Source organism: Hypanus sabinus, chromosome 2, assembly GCF_030144855.1.
Source record: "Hypanus sabinus isolate sHypSab1 chromosome 2, sHypSab1.hap1, whole genome shotgun sequence".
In the NCBI taxonomy this organism is placed as follows: Eukaryota; Metazoa; Chordata; class Chondrichthyes; order Myliobatiformes; family Dasyatidae; genus Hypanus; species Hypanus sabinus.
The window spans coordinates 118,121,873-118,145,217 of NC_082707.1; the positions used below are offsets into that span (position 1 = coordinate 118,121,873).

At 41.5% G+C, this 23,345-nt stretch overlaps 1 protein-coding gene across 3 annotated transcripts in view; it reads right to left on the minus strand.

Annotated features, from left to right (window-relative positions):
* ccdc135 (coiled-coil domain containing 135) overlaps window positions 1-23,345 on the minus strand; it is a 107,448-nt gene that overhangs the window by 68,736 nt on the left and 15,367 nt on the right. For all 3 annotated transcript variants that reach the window (XM_059953180.1, XM_059953185.1, XM_059953193.1), the window contains 2 exons: window positions 11,188-11,313; window positions 8,259-8,453 (listed from right to left, as the gene is read on the minus strand). In XM_059953180.1, the coding sequence (XP_059809163.1) occupies window positions 8,259-8,453; window positions 11,188-11,313 (321 nt within the window). The remainder of the gene's footprint in view (window positions 1-8,258; window positions 8,454-11,187; window positions 11,314-23,345) is intronic.

The following is a 23,345-nucleotide window of genomic DNA, read 5'->3' on the forward strand; positions in this document are numbered from 1 at the left end:
AGAAATTCAGGATGTATATTGCATACGTTTAGACCAGTGGTTCCCAACGTGGGGCGTCCGCCCCACAGGGAAGTAATTTGATTTTTAAGGGGGGCAATTCGAGAATGAGTTATTAACAGTGAGTTTTTTCTAGTAAGTCTGTGTATGAGTGTGTGTGCGAGTTAATACATATGTGTATATACAGTATGCATTCATAAAAATACTTGTGTGTATGTACATGTGTAATTGCGTATGTACTGTATATATAGTGTATCACCATCATTACAACCATCAAATGGCTTTCATAATTAAATTAATGAATTGACTGATGTAGGAAGGAACGAATGAACAAGTCCAAACGCGTAAGAAACTTGTACGAGGTCGCGCCAATGCTGCTTTTTGCAGTAGCTTTCAGTTCTTGGTGGTGTGAAGGTGTGTACATTGCGTCATCTCTTTTAAACGGTGTATCTATAGACAATAGACAAAAGACAATAGGTGCAGAAGTAGACCATTCGGCCCCTCCAGTCTGCACCGCCATTCTGAGATCATGGCTGATCATTCACTATCAATACCCAGTCCCTGCCTTGTCCCCATATCCCTTGATTCCCCTATCCATCAGATATCTATCTAGCTCCTTCTTGAAAGCATCCAGAGAATTGGCCTCCACCATCTTCCGAGGCATTCCACACCTCCACAACTCTCTGGGAGAAGAAGCTCTTCCTCAACTCTGTTTTAAATAACTGACCTCTTATTCTCAATCCATGCCCTCTGGTACTAGACTCTCCCAACATTTGGAACATATTTCCTGCCTCAATCCTATCAAATCCTTTAATTATCTTAAACGTTTCAATCAGATCCCCTCTCAATCTCCTCAATTCCAACGTGTACAAGCCCAATCTCTCCAATCTCTCTGCGTTAGACAGCCCTGCCATCCCAGGAATCAACCTAGTGAATCTACGCTGCAGTTCCTCAACTGCCAGAATGTCCTTCTTTAAACCTGGAGACCAAAACTGTACACAATATTCCAGGTGTGGTCTCACCAGGGCCCTGTACAAATGCAAAAGGACATCCTTGCTCTTGTACTCAATTCCCCTTGTAACAAAGGCCAACATTCCATTTGCCCTCTTTGTAAGCCAAAATGTTGTAAAGCAAAAAAGCAATTACCATTAACTTACATGGGAAAAATTTTTGAGCGTTCCCAGACCCAAAAAATAACCTGTCTTTGTATGCTGCAGAAATGAATTGGCATTGTTTTATTTATTTATTATTATTATTATTTTAATATCACTTAATGTTCTTTTTTTTTGCAATTTCTTAGTAATTTCTTCCTCAGAACTTTAACAGTCCTTTGGTTCTTTTATTTTTCTCTTTCATGAATGCCATGTTCTTTGGAAGCTTGTTTAAACCAAGTTAATGGTCTTTTAGGCTTCCTCCAGGTGAATAGGAGTTCACTTTTTGAATAATAAGAATTATATATCACCACAGGGGGCATCAGGGTTTTGGAGGCGATTAGGTGGGGCATGGCCAAAAAAAGGTTGGGAACCACTGGTTTAGACCATAAGACCATAAAACATAAGAACATAATTAGGCCGTCTGGCCCATTGAGTCTGCCCCACCATTCAACCATGGCTGATCCTTTGTTCCCCTTCTCACCCGCACTCCCTGGCCTTCTCCCTGTAACCTTTGATGCTGTGCCCAATCAAGAACCTATCAAGCTCTGTCTTAAATACTCCCAATGACCTGGCCTCCGCTGCTGCCTGTGGCAACACATTACACAAATTCACCACCCTCTGGCTAAAGAAATTTTTCCGCATTTCTGTTTTAAATAGACACCCCTCTGTCCTGAGGCTGTGCCCTCTTGTCCTAGACTCCCCCATCATGGGAAACATCCTTTCCACATCTACTCTGTCTAGGCCTTTCAACATTCGAAAGGTTTCAATGAGATCCCCCTTCATCTTTCTAAATTCCAGCAGGTACAGACCCAAAGCTATCAAATGTTCCTCATATGATTACCCTTTCATTCCCAGAATCATCCTTCTGAACCTCCTCTGAACATTCTCTAATGCCAGCATGTCTTTTCTTTGATGAGGAGTCCAAAACTGTTCACAATACTCAAGGTGAGGCTTCACCAGGGCCTTATGAAGCCTCAGCATCACATCCCTGCTCTTGTATTTTAGACCTCTTGAAATGAATGCTAACAATGCTCTAACCATGCCAGTAACTTTCCTGTAATACCATGGGTTCTTAACTTGGTAAGCAGCCTCATGTGTGGCACCTTGTCAAAGGCCTTCTGGAAGTCCAAATATACAACATCCACTGCATTCCTTTTATCTATCCTACTTGTAATCTCCTCATTAAATTCTAACAGGTTCATCAGGTAGGATTTTCCCTTAAGGAAACCTTGTTGACTTTGTCCTATCTTATCCTGTATCACCAAGTACTCCATAACCTCATCCTTAACAACTGACCCCAACATCTTCCCAACCAGGCTAACTAGTCTATAATTTCCTTTCTACTGCCTTCCTCCTTTTTTAAAAAGTGGAGTGACACTTGCAATTTTCCAGTCCTCTAGCACCATGTCAAAGACCAACAATTTTTGAAAGATCATTACTAATGCCTCCACAATTTCTATCACTATTTCTTTCAGAACACTAGGGTGCAGATCATCTGTGATTTATGTACCCTTAGGTCCTTCAGCTTTTTAAGCAACTTCTTCCTTGTAATAGTAACTGCACTCACTTCTCTTCCCTCACACCCTTCAACTTCTGGCACACTGCTAGTATCTTCCACAGTGAAGACAGATGCAAAATAGTAATTTAGTTCATCTGCCATCTCCTTCTCCCTTGTTATTATTCCCCAGCCTTATTTTCTAGCAGTCCTATATCCACTCTCAGCTTTCATTTTTTACATTTTTGAAAAAGCTTTTACTATACACTTTGATATTGTTAGCTTGCTTTCATATTTCATCTTTTCCTCCTAATGATTCATTTAGTTGCTCTCTGTAGGTTTTAAAAAAGTTTCCCAATCCTCTATCATCCCGCTAATTTTTGCTTTGCTGTATGCTCTCTCTTTTACTTTTACATTAGCTTATATGCCACGGTTGTACTAGTTTGCCATTTGAGTATCTTTTCATTTTTGGAGTATACTTATCCTGAACCTTCCTCATTTTTCCCAGAAATTCATGCCATTGCTGCTTTGCTGTGCTGTCATCTCTGAAAGCATCTCCTTCCAATCTATCCTGGCCAACTCCTCTCTCAGATCTCCATATTTACCTTTGCCCCGCTGAAATACTGCTACATCAGACTTTACTTTCTCCCAATCAAATTTCATGTTGAACTCAATCATATTGTGATCACTGCCTCCTAAGGATTTTTTCAATTTTAACCTCCCTAATCTCCTCTGGTTCATTATATAACACCCAATCCAGTATAGCTGATCCCCCAGTAGGCTCAACGACAAACTGCTATAAAAAGCTATCTCTTGGGCATTCAACAAACTCACTCTCTTGAGATCCATTACCAATCTGATTTTCCCAATTGACCTGCATGTTGAAATCTTCCACGACTATCATAACATTGCCCTTTTGACATACCTTTTCTATTTCCCATTGTAATCTGTGGTCCACATCCCAGCTACTGTTGGGAGGCCTGTTTATACAACTGCCATCAGGGTTCTTTTACCCTCGCAATTTCTTAACTCAACCCACAAGGATTCAACATCTTCCAATCCTATGCCACATCTTTCTACTGATATGATACCATTCTTTACCAGCAGATCCATGCCACCCCCTCTGCCTACCTTCTTATCCCTCCAATACAATGTATAACCTTGGACAGTCAGGACTGACTAAAACCATCCTTCAGCAACAATTCAGTGATGGCCATAATATCATACCTGACAGTCTGCATCAAGATCACCTACCTTATTTCTTATACTCTATGCATTGAGATATAGCACGTTGAATACTGTATTTGCTATGATTTTTAATTCTGCATCCATAATGCACTGGTATTCACCCTGCTGCCTGCAATTTTGTCCTATCATCTGCCAGCCCTTCCTGACTGCCTGACTGCATGTTATCTTTGCTCTTTTACCATCCATCCTATTCTGAGTCCCTTCACTCAAGTTCCCAACCCTCTGCCCAATTAGTTTAAACCCTCCCCAGCAGCTCTAGCAAACCTGCTCGGGTTCAGGTGCAACCCGTCACTTTTGAACAAGTCACACCTCCCCCAGAAAAGATCCCAATGATCCAAGAACCTGAAGCCCTGCACCAACTTCCCAGCCACACATTAATCTGCTAAATCATCCTGTTTCTACCCTTACTGGTATGTGGCACAGGCAGCATCTAGAAATTACTACCCTGGAGGTCCTGCTTCTCAGCTTTCTGCCTAGCTCTCTAATATATTTCTGATACTAAATGGAAGTATTGAACTATTTGCAAGTGTCTTTGATGACATACTAATTCTCCTCAAACTCTTAATGAAATGTAGTCACTGTTGTGCCTTCTTTGTAATTGCATCAATATGTTGGGCCCAGGATAGATCCTCAGAGATGCTGACACCCAGGAACTTGAAACTGCTCACCCTTTCCACTTCTAATCCCTTGATGAGGACTGGTGTGTGTTCCCTTGACTTACCCTTCCTGAAGTCCACAATCAAGGTTGTTTCTGCGATACCATTCAACCAGCTGATTCATTTCACTGCTGTTTGCTTCCTTGTCACCATCTGAAATTTTGCTAACAATACTTGTGTCACTGGAAAATTTATAGGTGGTGTTTGAGCTGTGCCTAGCCACACTGTCTTGAGGGCAGAGTGAGTAGAGCAGTGTGCTAAGTATTGTTGAGGTGTGCCAGTATTGACTGCCAGTGAGAAGAATGTATTATTTCTGATCTACACAGATTGTGGTCTCCCGGTGAGAAAGTCAGGGGTCCAGTTGCAGAGGGAAGTACAGAAGCACAGGTTTTGTAGTTTTTTGATTAGAACTGAGGGTATGGTTGTCTTGAACGCTGACCTGTAGTCAATATTAACAGCAGCCAGATGCAGGTATTACTATTGCCCAGGTGATCCAAGGCCGAGTAGAGAGCCAGTAACATCATATCCACTGTAGATCTATTGTGGCAATAGGCAAATTGTAGCGGGTCCAGGTCCTTTCTTAGGCAGGAGTAGATTCTAGTCATGACCAATCTCTCAAAATACTTTATCACAGAAGATGTGAGTGCCACTGGGCAACTGTCATTCAGGCAGCTCACCCTGCTCTTCTTGGTATGATCATCACCCTTTTGAAGCAGATGGCAACCTCCGGCTGAGAGATTGAGAGATTGAAGATGTCCTTGAACACTCCTGACAATTGGCTGGCACAGGTTTTCAGAGCCCTTGTGAAGGTTCATACTCTTGAAAGATGTTCTGACATCAGCCTTCAAGACAGAGATCACAGGGTAACCAGATGCTGCAAGGATTCACATGGATGTAGTTTGATTCTCCCTTTCAAATGGCCTTCAAACTCTACCAAAGCTGGGGTGCATCCACTTCCGTCTCTAACCTCAATTGGAATTGTTTTATTGCTCTTAACAAAGCCTTCAGTAGGTCATACCTTGAGCTCTTGTATGGTTCTGGACCACTGGTCTTGAATGCCACAGATCTTGCCCTCAGCAGTCGACGAATCTCCTGGTTCATCCACGGCTTTTGATTTGGGTGTAACTGGTATGTTCTTGAAGGCATACTCTCATCCAAACACATTCTGATGAAGTTAGTATCAACTGTGGCATACTCATTCAAGTTCAAAGATGAATTCCTGAATATTGCCCAGTCCACTGACTCAAAGCAGTCCTGTAAATGCTCCTATGCCTCCCTTAACCATACCTTCTTGGTCCTCACCAGTGCACGGCAGTCTTTATCACTGTCTATACACTGAGAGAGTAAGTACAGACAGGTGATCGAATTTTCCACAGTGTGGTCATGGGATGGTATGGTAAGCATTCTTGATGGTGGTGTAACAGTGGTCAAGTGTCTTGCTCCTCTGGTTCCACAGGTGATATGTTGGTCATAGTTGTTCAGAGACTTCTTTAAGTTGGCCTTATTGAAATCCCCCACAATATTCCGGAAGGCAGCAGGGTACCCTGTTTTGTGCCTGTTTATTACAGAGCTTAGCTCCCCCAGATCCTGCCTGATGTTGCCCTAAGGTGGAATGTACATCCCTACCAGGATGACGGCAGAATAAAACAATACTTGACCACTGGATGTTCCATTTTGGGTGAGCAGCACTGAGACAGACTGTGCACCATGGTGAGTTAATTATAAAGCATATTCTACCTTCTCTGCCCAGAAAAGATTGAGCTATTCTGCCTTTACAGTGAATGGTGAAGCCATCAAGCTGCAGCGTTGTGTCCAAAATGGCAGGTGTAACCACGTTTCTGTGAAGCAAAGTACACAGCAATCCCAGGTGTCTCCCTGGTGCTGTAATCTTGCTTTGAGGTCTTCAATTTTATTTTCAGAGACTCTACATTTGCCAGTAGGATAGTCAGGAGTGGGTGGGGGGGGGGTGGTTCTAAAGCCTCTGTGTTTTAATCTTACTTGCAGCACAGCACACTATCCAAGCTTTCTCTTTCTTAAAAGGAAACTGCACACGATCTGAGTCTGTTTCGATAGATTATTTAAACATCTTATGATGATGTTGCTTACTAAAGTACCCATAACTGTGACTATGGATTTTAGGTGTAATAGTTCTGAAGGGAAATATTTGATGATTCCCATCACAGCTGAATGAAGCAAGTCACCCCTTATCAGCACCATCTTTCTAAAATAGCAGTAGTATTGGTAGCATTCTAATTTGTTCTGCATTCCATTTAAATACATAATTTGTTGCTCAGTTAAATGATTGTTTGGCTTTGCTGTTTTTAACTATTTCCATGAAGCTTCAGCTAATTGGGGTAGCTGCTTAATTTGCCAAAATGTACTGGTCCAGACGTGTCCCAATTAACCAGAATCCACTGTATTTTACAATAATGCAGTGTCATATTAAGTACTGAATATCCTTCATTTGTAGACAATTTCCCTTACAGTGGACTGATGAACACGGAGGTCTTTAGAAATGCTTTTGTAGCCTTTTCCAGCTTCATGCATCTCTAAAATTATTTTTCTAAGGTCCTCTGAAAGTTGTTTTAATCAAGGCATGGTGCACATATACAGATCTTTCTTGAGAAGAGCAGGAGCTGTCAGTAACCTGACTTGCTCTTTTTTATACGGCAGGGCACCTCTACAACCTACACCTCAAATCTCATCTCATTGATTGGAACACCCGACTCCAAATAGCTTTTGTAGAAGGCATTACCCCAGAGGTGACATGATTTTTTGAACCTGGACTGTGGTTGTTTGAATGGTGTACTCCATATTGACAGGAAGAAGTGTGATTGTGTGTTGTCACCTTAAGATGTCTTTTGTGGCATGGATCAGACTACATTTGTGAGTGGTTGATGCAGAGGACCAGGTGATTGCGAGGGGTTCACAAGATTTTTCTTGCAACTATATATATCAAGAAAGTTAAATAAAATAAGAATTGCAAAAAGGGAAAAAAAAGGAGTGAGGTTGTGTTCAATGCACAACCATTCAGAAATCTGATGGCAGAGAGAAAAAAGGTATTCCTGAATCATTGATTGTGTATGTCTTCAGGTTCCTGTATCTCCTCCATAATGGTAGCAATGAGAAGAGGGCAGGTCCTGGGTGGAGGGAGCCCTTAATAATGAACACTGCCTTTTTGAAACATCTAAGCATCACTTCTTGAAGATGTCCTGGATGCTGGGGAGGCTAATACCCATGATGGAGCTGACTGAGTTTACAAATTTTGTACATTTGTGCATTTTCCCCATAACTCCATGGTTTTCCTCCAGGTGCTCTGGTTTCCTCTCACATTCCAAAGACAAATGGGTCGGTAGGTTAATTGGTCACATGGGTGTAACTGGATGGCACCCTATCTCTTTAAATATAGATCAGGCACAATTCAGGCAGGTACAGATAAAGCTCCATTGGGACTATTCCTTCACGCTACAAAGTAGATACAACACAGGTTGGACAGAGTAAAGTTCTCTGTACCCAAGATATGTACAGCACAGATTATGTCCATGGTTAAAATTTCACACTGCCCCCAAAGCATGCTCAGAGAATAATTCCTGCTATCTCATGGTAACATATCTCCCTTTTCTTACCAGCCATTCTTTGAATTGGTGAGCAAAATGATCAATGGCAGTAATTATAGTGGATATTAACAAGACAAAATTTTCTCCTTACTTTCTCATCTTCTTGCAGTAGTGGACAGATTTCCTTTGTCTCATCCATCAAACACATTTCTTTCACAGCATATCCACTGACACAGTATGCATCATATCCCACACCAATCAGCAGTGAACAGAGTAAGGTGCTGAAGTCAAAGCAGTTTCCTTTTTGATGTTTCAGGACAGTGGTTGGAGAAAACAAATAAACTGGCTGTTAGGGAAAGTAAATAGAAAAAGATTCAGCATCCATTTAAAAGTCAAAATGAAATAACTAAGTTGAATGCCAAGGTACAATGAAGTTTAATTAAATTTAAATTAAGCCATGATTTAAACACATTGATACCAACATTATAACATTCAGCAAAATACCAGACTCAGACCACAGTGATTTTTTCTATTTTCCCATTATGAATCTCAGCAAATGCCAAATTATAGACTGACAATAGATAATAAAACACAAATATTATCCACTTTGCTTATACTTGTAGCACTTCCTGAATTGTAAGAAAGAACCAATGTTTTTCATAACTCCAAGATGTTTCAAAGTGCCATGAAAAAACAAATCCACAAGCACATTAGAAATAGGAGCAGGTATAGGCCATGCAGTTCCTCAGAACAGACCACCACAGAAGATCTGACAGTTCGGCCTCAACTCCACTTCCCTGCTTAATTCCCACTATTGCTGATTTTCCCTGTCATCCACAAAGCAGTTTGAGCTGCCAAGGTACAATGTCCGTTGAGGGTGTGGCTCAGCCTTAATTGTTTTTTTAGGTTCATAAGAATGGTTTTGGGGACAGAACAGAGGGTTAGAAATCAGGTTAGGATTCAGGGATGGAGATGTTGGAGTGTTAGGGGTCAGGCTGGAGTTCAGGTCGCAGAGCTCTGCAGTCAAATGCCAGTGATCCCTATGTTTAGATGTCAGGTTGGCAAGCACTGCGGATGTAGGCCAGCGAGAACGAAGGTTGACAACTGAGTTCTGCTGAGTACTGCGAGAATACTTATGTTGGCACCAGAATGTGTGGCAATACTTGTGGGCTGTCCCCAGCACATCCTTAGGTTTTGTTGGTTGTTAACACAAACAACACATTTCTCTGGATGTTTTGATGTATGTGATAATGAATCTGAATCTACCTCGACCTCAAATATACCTGGTGTCACATCAGCAGTCTTTTGGTCTGAGAAAAAAAATCGTGCCTTTCTCACTTAGGTACTGAATGAAGTACTTTAGAACTATGTTCAAGCCTTCATAAACAGCAACAATTACATATTGAATTAATCAATTTCATATTAAGAGGTCTTTCCTGCTTGTATCTGAATGGGCCTGTTTTTCCTCAGTTTTTCACAGCTGTTGTCTCTCTACCTGGTATTTCCAGAACTTTTTCTTTCCTCAGAGTTCCTGCACTTGAATGTACCAGCAATTATTTTCTCTCCTATTACTCCTTCTTCAGACAAGTCAGCTGTGATTAAAAAGCTGTTAATCCCATCCACCCCATCAACCTCTGCGCCCAGCACATAATTCTCCATAACTTTCGCCGTCTCCATCGGGACCCCTCAACCAAGCACATCTTTCCTAACACCTCCCCCCACCCCACTTTACGCTTTCCATAGGCATCGTTCCCTACGCTACTCCCTTGTCTATTCGTCCTACCCCAATGATCTCTCTCCTGGAACTTATCCTTGCAAGTGGAATAAGTGCCACACCTACCCCCTCACTACCATTCAGGGATCCAAAGAGTCTTCATAGGTGATGCAACACTTCACCTGTGAATCTGTTGGGGTCATCCACTGTATTCAGTGCTCCCATTGTGGCCTCCTGTATGTTGGTGAAACATGATGTAAACTGGGAGACTGCTTTGCTGAGCACCTATGTTCCGTCTGCCAAAAAAACGTGGGATCTCCCTGTGGCCACCTATTTCAATTCTACTTCCCATTTCCATTCTGACATGTTAGTCCATGGCCTCCTCTACTGTCATGATAAGGCCACACTCAGGCTGGAGGAGCAACACCTCATATTCTGTCTCGGTAACCTCCAGCCTGATGGCATGAACACTGATTTCTCAAACTTCTGGTAAATGCACCCCACCCTAAGCTTCTCCTTCACCATTCCCCATTCCCATTTTCCTCTCTCACCTTATCTCCTTACCTGCCCATCACTTCCCTCTAGTGCTCCTCCCACTTCTCTTTCTTCCAAGGCCTTCTGTCCTCTTCTACAGCCCTTAATCTCTTTCTCCAATAGACTTCCCAACTCTTTGCTTCACCCCTCCCCCTCTCCAGGTTTCACCTTGTACTTCTGCTTCTCCTCTGCCCATCTTCTTACCCTGACTTCTAATCTCTTTTTTCCAGTCCTGATGAAGGGTCTCAGCTTGAAATCTCAGCTGTTTACTCTTTTCCATAGATGCTGCCTGACCTGCTGAGTTCCTCCAGCATTTTATCCTTGGGCTAAGTGGCCACGTCAATGAAATATTTAAGAGATGTTCTGAAGGAGACGTGAGTAACCTTTTGCCCTGACTTCATTCAATCATTCTACCCCATGCTCTTGAAGTCTCCTGGAATATCAGTCCTGTCAGATGTCTATCATCAAAATTCTTGCTATTTCATTTATGTAGGGTTCACTTCCAAAGCAGAAATTTATTGGCCATCACCAACTTCCCTTAAACCATGACTTCCTACTTTAGAGTTAACTATGTTGCTGTGTTTCTGAGTAAAATAAATGGAAGATGACAGATGCTCTTTTCAAACAGATGTTGGTAAACCTGAGAGGTGAAGGCCCTTCTCCTTGACCATTTATTGGTGAAGACCTATTTAGCTCACTCTTTTTGATCAAACTGCTCAGAACTCTCCCTCTAAATGGTAGAATCAATGAAAAGGGGTAAATCCAACTGTTAGAAACCTTGGAGCTGGGGTGACTAGACATCGTATTACTACTGTAATGCAAAATTACTCACCACATCTGTGACAGGATCTAATGAATCCACTATTAGAAAGTCAGATACAAACTCTGCACACCCTTTCCAAGTGTATAGTTCCTTGTGGTTTGTTAAAGTAGGACGAAGAGTGGTGCTAACAAACTTCTGTTGACAATTAAGAAAATTAATATTTTAGCATTGGTATCACCTCTTAATTAGAACAATAAATATCATTAGCACAGATATAGGTTGGTTTACAATTTACATTATTTCAATTCTACTTCCCATTCCCATTCTTACATGTCAGTCTATGGCCTCCTCTACTGTCGTGATGAGGCCACACTCAGGTTGGAGGAGCAACACCTCATATTCTGTCTCTGTAACCTCCAGCCTGATGGCATGAACATAGACTGTTTACTCTTTTCCATAGATTTTGCCTAGCCTGCTGATTTTCTCCAACATTTTGTGTGCATTACCATTATGACCCAGTCTACCCTTGGCCAGAGTGTCTGTTAACTCATGACAAAGTGTTCATTCCATACCTGGCTAGAGTATTTGTTCTGTCCTTGAGCAGAGCACTCCCATCTCACCTTGGCCAGAGTGCTGTCTAGTCATGCAGAACCCCCAGCCTACCCATGACAAGATCTCATCAACCTCATCAGAGACAAAAAAAAATTCCCCCAGAAGAATAACCTCAAACTACCATGCACAGAGACTACATATTGCCAACAGAGCCATTTTTGTCACTGACCAGGGAGCATAGTTCCACACTTTTCTGTCTGCTAGTAGCATATTACTGTGCCTTGCCAGAGAATTCATCCCATGCATGAACTTAAGAGCTAAAACCTAGTCATAACCAAGAATTTTACCCAGATAAATATACAAATTGATTTACATGCCACATAATTAGGACTCTGCCTTCAGTTGCTGAGACTTCTGAAGCTGTATTCCATGTCTCTGCACAAACTTGCACTCCTCAGTTATATTGTAGCCCCTACTTCCTCAAAAGTCTGCAGAGATTTGGCATGTCATCAAAAACCTTGGCAAACTTCTATAGATGTGTAGTGGAAAGTGTGCTGATTGGCTGCATTATGGCCTGATATGAAAACACCAATGCCTTTGAGAGGAAAATCCTACAAAAGGTAGTGGATTCAGCCCAATACGTCACAGGTAAAGCCCTCCCAATAATTGAGCACATCTACATGAAATGTTACCATAGAAAAGCAGCATCCATCATCAAAGATCCTCAGCACACAGGCCATGCTCTTTTCTTGCTGCTGCCATCAGGTAGGAGATGCTCGTATCTCAGGACTTGCACCACCAGGTTTAAGAACAGTTCCTATCCCTCAATCATCAAGCTCTCGAACAGAAGGTGATAACTGCACTCATTCTATTTCTGGCGTGCCCACAACCAATGGCCTTGCTTTAAGGACTGTTTAATCTTGTTATTTCATGTTATTTCATACTTGTTATTTATTGCTATTTATGTATATTTGCATTTGCACAGTTTGTTTTTCATTGGTCCTGTTTACAGTTATTGTTCTATAGATTTGCTAAGTATGCCCACAGGAAAAAGAATCTCAGGGTTGTATGTGGTGATATGTATGCACTCTGATAATAAATTTTACTCTGAACTTTGTACATCCATTTGTTCCTCATCACTTTGTTGTAATTATATTCCAATGCAGCTCCCTGAATGAAAATGATCAAAGAGCAGATTCTCAAAACACTGTAATTAACTAAGAAATATAAATTAATGGCTAACTTCTTCTTCCAGCCTGATCCCTTTACACTTGATTCTTTATACCCCTAAAATCCACCTATTTTGGCCTAATATGTAGCAACATCCATTGTTTACTGGGTAGAGAATCTCTGACATTCATAACCCTGGGAGAGGAAATTCCTTATCTTAATTTTAAATGACAACCAATATCCAATGACAATGCTCCCCAGTTTTAGATTTTCCCACTTCAGGGAAATATCCTAATAGCATCTTCTCCAAAATCACCTTTCAGAATCCTCTTTCCATGTCTAAATGGATCTGTAGTATGCTGAAGAGAATAGTACAATGAAGAAAGCATGAACACATCACAAGAACACCATAGCATTTTCCTCCACCTCTTCTTTTTCCCAAGAATTAACATGGCAGTACCACATCTCCAACCTGTCCATTCTGATAAAAATCTTCAGCCTGTGACTTTAACTTCAGGTTTGCACCTCAGAAGCTGCCAGATATGGCTGAATAGTTTCCCCACATATTTTGTGTTCATCATCATCATCATCGGAGAACACATTCAGTGAGGGAATAACTCTTTAATCAGAAAAATACCTTTTGGACTATTATCAGAATGTTACAGAATAACAAAGTTCTGATGCAACCACTTACTACCCAGAAAGGTTGAGAAATTAAACTGGAAATATAATTTAAAGATTTGTTGCTTGTAAGGCAAAAAGGAAAAGAATTCACAGTCATTTAGTAGGAGGTGAGAGATCAGTAAGGGCTATTGTCCTATGCTACTAGAATCATAAGGTAATTAGCTATGTAGCTCTGGGGATAGTTTTGACACATTTGGAAATCAGGGATTGCACTTCCAAAGGTAAATTTAAAACAAAGAGGAAATCATTCATGAAATTTTAATATATGGGAGATATTGAACATTGGATGAATTATAAAATTGACTCCCTTTTACCACAAGGTCTAGCTTGCTCATCCTTTTACTTTTCAAAATTTTGTTGTGCTCCTCTACTGCCAGGGTGGCAATGGGATTGTCCTGGAATTGATTGCCCAGGAATTGATGTGTAATCTCTGGAACACCGCTGAGTTCAAGCCAGTAAAATAAAGTTATAGACACAATAAACTCAGAGCCTTTGTTAATATTTCTGAATATAGTAAAAACAACTTATTTATCTACTGCCGTGAATAAAATGCCCCAAAACACTTCATAGAAAACCAAGCTAGATGAAGGCAGATGTCCGAAAACATGCTCGTAAAAGCAGATTTTAAAGATTAGCTGAAAGAAGGAAAGATTTATAGGTGTAGAGAAGATTATAGATAGAATTCAAGAATTTAGGGCTATGCCAGCTGTAGACATGAAAATAGCATATGCTCAAAACAGCTCTGAGAAAGGTTCAAAAGGTTCAAAGATTAATTTTATTTTCAAAGTATACAACTCTGGAATTCTTCAATTCTACGCGTAGCCATGAAATTAAGAAAGAAAAGAAAGGCAACTTGATCATCAACCCCCAAATCCCCCACCCACAGAAAAACCAAGCAAGACAAATCAGGCACATCAACACCCAAATCCTCCTCCTTGCACAAAAAAATGAACAAAACTGGAACCGGCACATCAACCCCCAAATTTCCCTCCCCCACAAAAAAATGTGAGAAGATTGGGCGAACAGAATATAAAAAGTATAAGCCTGAAAAATAGAGTCTATCATCCAAAATCCAAATCCAAAACACAGTAAAAACCTGGACATTACTCTCTGGGCCCAGATGCAACAGCAGGCTCTTCCCTCTCCGGTACAGAGCAACTAATCAAAAGACAGGCGGCTGGCGGTCACCCTCTACACTTGCTTTGATGCTTCAAAATCCCTCATCCACTTTAATAGGTGAACAATGGGAGCTTTAATCTGCAAAATGGAGCCAAGCATTGGCTCCCACCCTGTCCTGCAGCGCATGCTGCCTCTTGGAATCAAGGACTCAGTAGGTGAAGGACTGAAGCCAACCAGCTAAGTCTACAGATACGAGAATGATAGATGTAGTACAACACAAAATGTTGGAGAAACTCAGCAGGTGAGGCAGCACCTGCGGAAGGAAAAGTCCTGATGAAGAGTCTCGGCCCAAAGTGTCAACTGTTTATTCCTCCCCATAAATGTGGCCTAACCTGCTGAGTTTCTCCAGCACTGTGTATGTGATACTCTGGATTCCCAGCATCTGCTGAATCTCTTGAGTAGATGATAGATGAGTGGGATTTGGTGTAAATTTGGACAGTGTCAGCAGAGAATTTTCTTTGAGGTTTGATGCTGATGAATTGATTTAAAATTGTAAACAGATTGAATAGAGATTCACACAAGTTATTCCTCCTCACTATTTTCTGCAACCAACTACATCTGTTAATTGTCTGCCCATTCAACAATCCTTTCTAAATCTACTTCCTCCTCTTTGTTGAATACAACTCATCCACAAATTGAGAAGTTTTATCCCATATATCTGAGTAATACTTCAATAAAGGTCATCCTCAAGACTGACCTCTGGGGAACATATTGAAAACATGCAGGGTCTAAAGTGTCAACCATCCCTCTGCCTCCATAGTTCCTCTGCTCCAGCAATTTATTTACTACAACTGTTTGCTTTTGTCCTTTAAGCCAATTTCCTAAATGCAATACTAGTGACCCTCTAATTTCAAATTATCAATTTTGCTAATCAGCCTATTGTATAAAACTCTATCAAACACCTCCATAAGATCCATGTAGACTATATTTAAAGAATGAAGCTTATTCCCTTCAGCAACCTTTTATAATATCTCATCAACATAATTCAGCTATGTTAAGTTGGCCCAACACATTTGCCTTTAGGGGATCCATGTTCGTTCATTTTTATTAACTCAAACTATTCCAAGTAATAATTAACATTCTAGCTGACAATAATTTTGAAAAACATTTCCACAACCAGCGTTAATCTGAAAAGTGTGTAGTTACCCTGCATGCCATTTCCCACCTTTTCAAACAAAAGTGTTACACTTGCCATTCTCTGACATCTCCCCTATATCGAGGCAGGATTGGTAGATTGTAACAGGCTTTTTTTCACATTTTACCACAATCTATGACTTGTACCTCTTTTTTATCAATTTCACCCCATTTAGTGTTTCTGCTGTCTTCCCTCCTCATGAGATTGACAGAATCCTCTTTTTTAAATTTCATTTTGCATTTTGGGTACCATTAGCAAGGTAAAATAGAAGTCACGAGTTTCGGAGATGAAGCTGCAGTTGCCTGGGTGAATAAATGCCGTACATTTTGCACGTGGACTATGTTGCGGTCAAGATCATTACAAGGTACTCATCAGGCTCTTGGACAAAAGGGAATAACTACATTCATTTAACTTGTTATTTCATGCTCATTATTTATTGCTATTTATTTATTTGTAGTTTGTTGTCCATTGATCCTGTTTTACAGTTACCGTTCTATAGATTTGCTAAGTATGCCCACAGAAAAAGTACTTGTGAGTTGTATGTGGTGACATGTATGTACTCTGATAATAAATTTTACTTTGACTTTTCGTATTCTGTATGAGCAAAAATCACCTTATTTATTCCTAATTAGCCCCAGTTCTCCTCTTATTACCATTTACTATATGCCTCCTGAATTTCTTCCATGTTAACTGTCATTCTCTTTGCAAACTCTCTACTTATTTGACTTTCATCTTCATTTCTCAACACACCTTGTTATATTCTGCTTAGTTCTCAATAGAATTATTTACTTGGCATTATTTTCAACAGTATTTCAGTCTCCCACGTTGTCATCCAGGAGGAACTATCCAAATCGCTTCTATTCCTGACCTTTGAAGGATAATCCTCTCTTTCAAGCACTACAGTATCCACTTTAATTGGTACTGACCCCACACCATTTTTTATTTCCTTTTGTTATCTTTATTGCTACTTTGTATCCTGGAATACTAACTGCATGATACTGATATTATTTTCAAACAGTGTTTCAGTTACTGCAACTATATCATTATCTAAAATGACTACTGTATCTTATTAAACTAAAGAACTATATTTCTGTGGTGATGTTCACAGCTTCCAAATTTTGGGATTCCTTGTAGTCGCTGGTTTGTCAGCTCTCATCTTATAAGATGATGTCTTCCCCATTGCAATTTAACTTCTACTTTCCTTTGTGCAGCTCTACTTTTCTACCTCTCCCTGACTATGTTCATTTCCTGTAGCAAAAAGGAGTTGCAGGAGTTGTTAACACTGGAAGATTACTTATTGCTCTCTCACCTGCTCAAGTCAGGAAATTGATAGAGAAGTGGCAGATATTGTCCTTTCCCTGAACCTGTCTGTCAAGAAAAGCCTAGTTGTGGAACTGACTGCCAAGAAGTGTTGTAGGTTGTCTTATGACCATGTGATTTAGGAGAGATCTAAACTTTCCTTTTGAGTCTGGAACATGTACCTTTTCTGGGACTCTTCTTGGTCTTCCTTCCTTCTTATCTCTGTATGTTCCTCTAGTTCTATATATCCACACTCCTCGACCCTTGAGCATCCACAAATGTAGTTGTTCCACATTGCCAGATATGTCTTTTGTTAGCATGCCTGTGTGTTCTGGAACTTACTCCTTAAATCCCTCAGCCTCTTTCTATTCATTTAACGCAATGAAGAGAGATCATCCTTGATCTTTTAGTCATCTGTCCTCTTAATTCCTTACATGGTTTTTAGCTTCAAAGTAATCCTTTTAAGTACTTTGGCATTTTGCTGTATTAAGGCTGCTATAAAAGTTACAGTTACTGTTACAGTTGTTCTTCGTTCTTATATATGGGTCCATATACTGGATTAGTAGGAAATTTATTTGCCTCCATGCTGAGCTGTTAGACAATTCTCCCAATATGGTAATCTGTGAGAAAGTTTGCCTGAGTCTAAACACAGTGCCTAGTTCTATGTTGAGTAGACCATCCATTTTATTTATTTTCTGTTTTGATGGAGCAATTGTAATACACACATACATAGCTGAACAGGCATTGCTGGGGATCTGGAGGAACATTAATGCCAAAATCGGTAAGGCAACCAAATTTGATACCTTAATATAATTCAGTGAACCAGATGGGGTCTTGACAATCAGGTAGCTTCATGGGTATCATTAATGGAAATAGCTTAAATATTTAAAAAAACACTAAATTTATTTAAGCTATTTAAGAAATTTAAGTTCCTCAAGCATTTCGTGTGTGTTGTTCGGATTTCCAGCATCTGCAGATTTTCTCTTGTTTGTGACTAAATTTATTTAATTAACTGAATTGAACTCCACAACTGGTTAAACACGTGGGTTGCTGGGTGGTGTGGCTCCTTGGGCCAGAAGGGCCTGTTCCACGCTGTATTAAAACTGCAATGATGGAATCTGAACATGCAGTAACTCAGCCACTGTTTGCACTATTCAACCTGCAGCAAATTAAAAGTTCATCAATCACAAATCTAAGTACATACCGAATGTTTGGCACAGGTGACAACACATCTTTAAGCAGTAGTGACTTTTGTGGTGATTCTGAAATCAGCCTCTCCCTCAATGAAATGGTTCTCAAATAGGAAGCATATTAATGTAATAAAAACAGATAAAACACTTGATCTTAGCAAAAAGAGCAAGAAGCAGCAGGCATGTGCTTCCAAACAAGAGAAAATCCACAGATGCTGGAAATCCAAACAACACACACAAAATGCTGGCAGAACTCAGCAGACCAGGCAGCATATACGGAAAAAAAGTACAGTCGACGTTTCAGATTGATGCCCTTTGGCAGGACTGGAGGAAAAAAAGCTGAAGAGTAAATTTGAAAGGTGGGGGGAGGGGAGAGAGAAGCACCAGGTGACAGGTGAAACTTAGAGGGGGAGGGATGAAGCAAAGAGCTAGGTAGTTGATTGGTGAAAAATACAGGCGGCCATGGAAGCAAGAAAAAAATGGGGAAGGAGCATCTGAGGGAGGCGATGGATGGGCAAGGAGATAACATGAGACAGGGAAAAGGGTATGGGAAATGGTGAAGGGGGGGGGAGGCATTATTGGAAGTTTGAAAACTCATAAGAACATAAGAAATATCAGGAGTAGGCCATCTGGCCCGTCAAGCCTGCCCCACCAAATACAAATACTTTATTGTCACCAAACAATTGATACTAGAGCGTACAATCATCATAGTTTCTGCGCTTCGCGCTCCCTGAAGTACAAATCAAAGTAAATATAATAAAAATTTAAATTATAAATCATAATTAGAAAATAGAAAAGGGAAAGTACGGTAGTGCAAGTCAGGTCTGGATATTTGGAAGGTACGGCCCAGATCCGGGTCAGGATCCGTTCAGCAGTCTTATCACATTTGGAAAGAAGCTGTTCCCAAATCTGGCCGTACGAATCTTCAAGCTCCTGAACCTTCTCCCGGAGGGAAGTGGGACAAAAAGTGTGTTGGTTGGGTGGGACTTATCCTTGATTATCCTGGCGGCACTGCTCCAACAGCGTGTGGTGTAAGGTGAGTCCAAAGATGGAACAAACATGAGGAAATCTATAGATGCTGGAAATTCAAACAACACACAAAAAATGCTGGTGGAACACAGCAGGCCAGGCAGCATCTATAAGGAGAAACACTGTCGACGTTTCGGGCCGAGACCCTTCGTCAGGACTAACTGAAAGGAAAGATAGTAAGAGATTTGAAAGTAGTGGGGGGAGGTGGGGTATAACTTTGGCAGTGCTTTTCTGAGGTTGGCCTGGTTAAAGTCTCCGGTTGAAATGAGCAAAGCCTCCGGATACCTGGTCTCAAGTTCACTGATGTTGGCATACACTGTATTCACAGCACACTCCATGTCCGCCTGGGGGAGAATGTAGACCACTGTCAGTATTACCAAGGTGAATTCCCATGGCAGATAATAAGGACGATACTTCACTGACAGATGTTCCAGGTCCGGACTGCAGGAGCTTGTCAGTGCCACTGTGTCCGAGCAATACGCAGTGTTGATCAGTAGGCAGACTCCACCTCCCTTCATTTTGCCCAAAGACGCCATGCGGTCCATCCAAAGGATCGAAAATCCCTCTGGTCGGATGGCACAGTCGGGGGCGGCAGGGGAGAGCCAGGTGTCTGTGAAACAGAATACCCAGCAGTTCTGCATCTCCCTGCAGTAGGTGAGTCTCCCTTTAAGATCATCCACCTTGTTCTCTATGACTTGCACATTAGCTAGTAGGATGGTGGGCAGAGGGATCCTAAAGCCCCTCCGCTTCAATCTGACCAGCAGCCCAGCTCTTTTCCCACGCTTCTTCAGTAATTTGTGCATCTTTCCAGATTTCCATCGATGCAGTGTGTTGTTGGCAGGTCTTTGAGGTTGGTGGACGTGTCCTGCGGGGATCGATCGGCGGGTCGCATCGTCGGGCGCTTCAAGTCGGGCCAAGTGACGGGGGAGGCTCCGCCACCACTTCCAACTGTTGGGGGCCCGGGCTGTCAATCGGGTTGGGCCCTGAAGCTGACACTTAATCCCAGAGGGCCAGGCTGCCGGCTGAAACAAGTCCATGAACTGTGTCGCGGTTGCGGAGACCTCCGCTCCAGCCGAGCCCCAGGCTCGATTTCTGAGGTCGGCGGCGGAGGCCTCACTTCCAGCAGCTGTGGATGGCCACCAATGAGGCTCTACGGTGGTCACTCCGGGGAAGCGTCTGGGGTATCTTGAGGTCTCCGACATCACTTCTGTGTACTCGTTTGCTTCAAAGAGGTGCTGGTCGGAATGGGCCATTTCTCCAGGCGCTCCGACATGGTAGCAGGTCATGGGTCTCCAGGAACATGGTGGACCTCGGACCAGGCCTCGACAATCGGGTCCAGGTACGGTCTGGAGTTGAAGCAATTCTGGCGCGTCGATGATCTCCAGCTGGGTCAGTAACTTCACCAGGGTGCTGATCTTGCTAGATGTAGCAAATTGGAGGTTTAGAAAGATTTCTCGGGTATAGGATAGCGTGGAGGTCAGTTTGCTCGGCAGAGTCGCCAGTTACTGGCTCCATCTTAAATATATATTCAATAAGATCATTGCTGATCTGTCCGTAAACTCAGCTCCATCTTCTCCATAACCCTTAATTTCCTTGCTATGTAAAAACCTATCTGTTTCTTAAATATATTCAGTGAAGAAGCCTCAACTTCTTTCCTGGGCAGAGAATTCCACAGATTCATCACTCTTGGGAAAAACAGTTTATCCTAATCTCTGTCCTAGATCTTCTCACCTGAATTTTGAGGCAATGTTCCCTAGTTCTAGTCTCACCTACCAATGGAAACAACTTTCCTACTTCTATCTTATCTATCCCTTTCAAAATTTTGTATGTTTCTATAAGATCCTCTCTCATTCTTCTGAGCTCCAGAGAGTATAGCCCAGGTGACTCAATCTCTCCTCATAGGTTAAACCCTTCATCCCTGGAATGGTGAACCTCCTCAGCACTGCCTCCAAAGCCAGTATATCCTTCCTCAAGTATGACCAGAACTGTACACAGTACTCCAGATGCAGCCTCAACAGTACCCTGTATAGTTGCAGTATGACCTCCCTGCTCTTGAATTCAATCCCCCTAGCATTTAAGACCAACATTTCATTTGCCTTCTTAATAACCTGTTGTACCTGTAAGCCAACTTTTTGCGATTCATGCACATGCACTCCCAAGTGCCTCCGCACAACAGCTTGCTGCAATCTTTCACCATTTAAATAATAATCTGCCCTTCTATTATTCCTTCCAAATTGATGATCTCACATTTACTAATGTTGTATTCCATCTGCCAGACCTTGGCCCACTCTCTTAAACTATCTATATCCCTCTGCAGACTCTCCGCATCCTCTGTACAATTTGCTTTTCCACTCAGTTTAGTGTCATCAGCAAATTTTGCCATGCCACACTCAGTCCCCTCTTCCAAATCATCAATGTAAATGGTAAACAGCTGCGAGCCCAGCACCAACCCCTGTGGCACCCCACTTACCACAGACTGCCAACTGGAGAAACACACATTTATACCAACTCCCTGCCTTCTATCGGTTAACCAATCCACTATCCATGCCAATACACTTCCTCCGACTCCATGCATCCCACAAAGACCTCCATTTTTATCATGCAAGTTCAAAGTAAATGTATTATCAAAGTACATATGTGTCACAACAAACTACCATGCGATTCATTTTTTTGTAGGTATTCACAGTAAATACAAAGAAACTCAATAGAATTAATGAGAAAAGCACACAAGATGGACAAACAAAAGACAACAATGCAAATACAAAAAGACAAAAACAAAATTGTAATAATAAAAAATAAGCGATAAATATTAAGAATATCAGACAATGATGCCTATCTAAGAGTCTCTTAAATGTCCCTAAAGTATCTGCCTGTACCACCACTCCTGGCAGCATGTTCCACGTACCTACCATTCTATGAAAAATACCCTACCTCTGATTACCCCTACACTCTAATCTTCTTAAAATTATGCCCTCTCATATGAGCCATTTCTGCCCAGGGAAAAAGGCACTGCCTGTCCACTATATCAATGCATCCTCTACACTTCTATTGAGTTACCTTTCATCCTCCCTTGGTCAAAAGAGAAAGGCTCCAGCTTCCTCAATCTTTCCTCACATCATGTTCTCTAATCCAAGCAATATCCTGGTAAATCCTCTCTGTACCCTCTCTAAGCTTCCACACCCTTCCTACAATGAGCTGACCAGAACGTAAGACAAAGGAACACATACCAATCCTCATAAAGGGATCAGAAGTGGAGAGAGTGAGCAGCTTCAAGTTCCTGGGTGTCAAGATCTCTGAGGATCTAACCTGGTCCAACATATTGATGTAGTTATAAAGAAGACAAGACAGCAGCTATACTTTATTAGGAGTTTGAAGAGATTTGGCATGTCAACAAATACACTCAAAAACTTCTATAGTTATACCATGGAGAGCATTCTGACAGGCTGCATCACCGTCTGGTATGGGGAGGCTGCTGCACAGGACTGAAAGAAGCTGCAGAAGGTTGTAAATCTAGTCAACTCCTTCTAGGGCACTAACCTACAAAGTCCCCAGGACATCTTTAGGGAGTGGTGTCTCAGAAAGGCAATGTCCATTATTAAGGACCTCCAACACCCAGAGCATGCCCTTTTCTCACTGTTACCATCAGGTAGGAGGTACAGAAGCCTGAAGGCACACACTCAGCGATTCAGGAACAGCTTCTTCCTCTCTGCCATCCCATTCCTAAATGGACATTGAAGCTTTGGACACTATCTCACTCTTTTAAAAATATACAGTATTTCTGTTTTTGCACATTTAAAAAAAATCTATTAAATATACGTAATTTATTTACTTGTTTATTTATTATTTTATTTATTATTATTTTTCCCCTCTGTTAGATTATGTATTGCTTTGAACTGCTGCTGCTAAGTTAACAAATTTCACGTCACATGCCAGTAATAATAAACCTGATTCTGATACTCCAAGTGTGACTTAAACCAGAGCTTTACAGA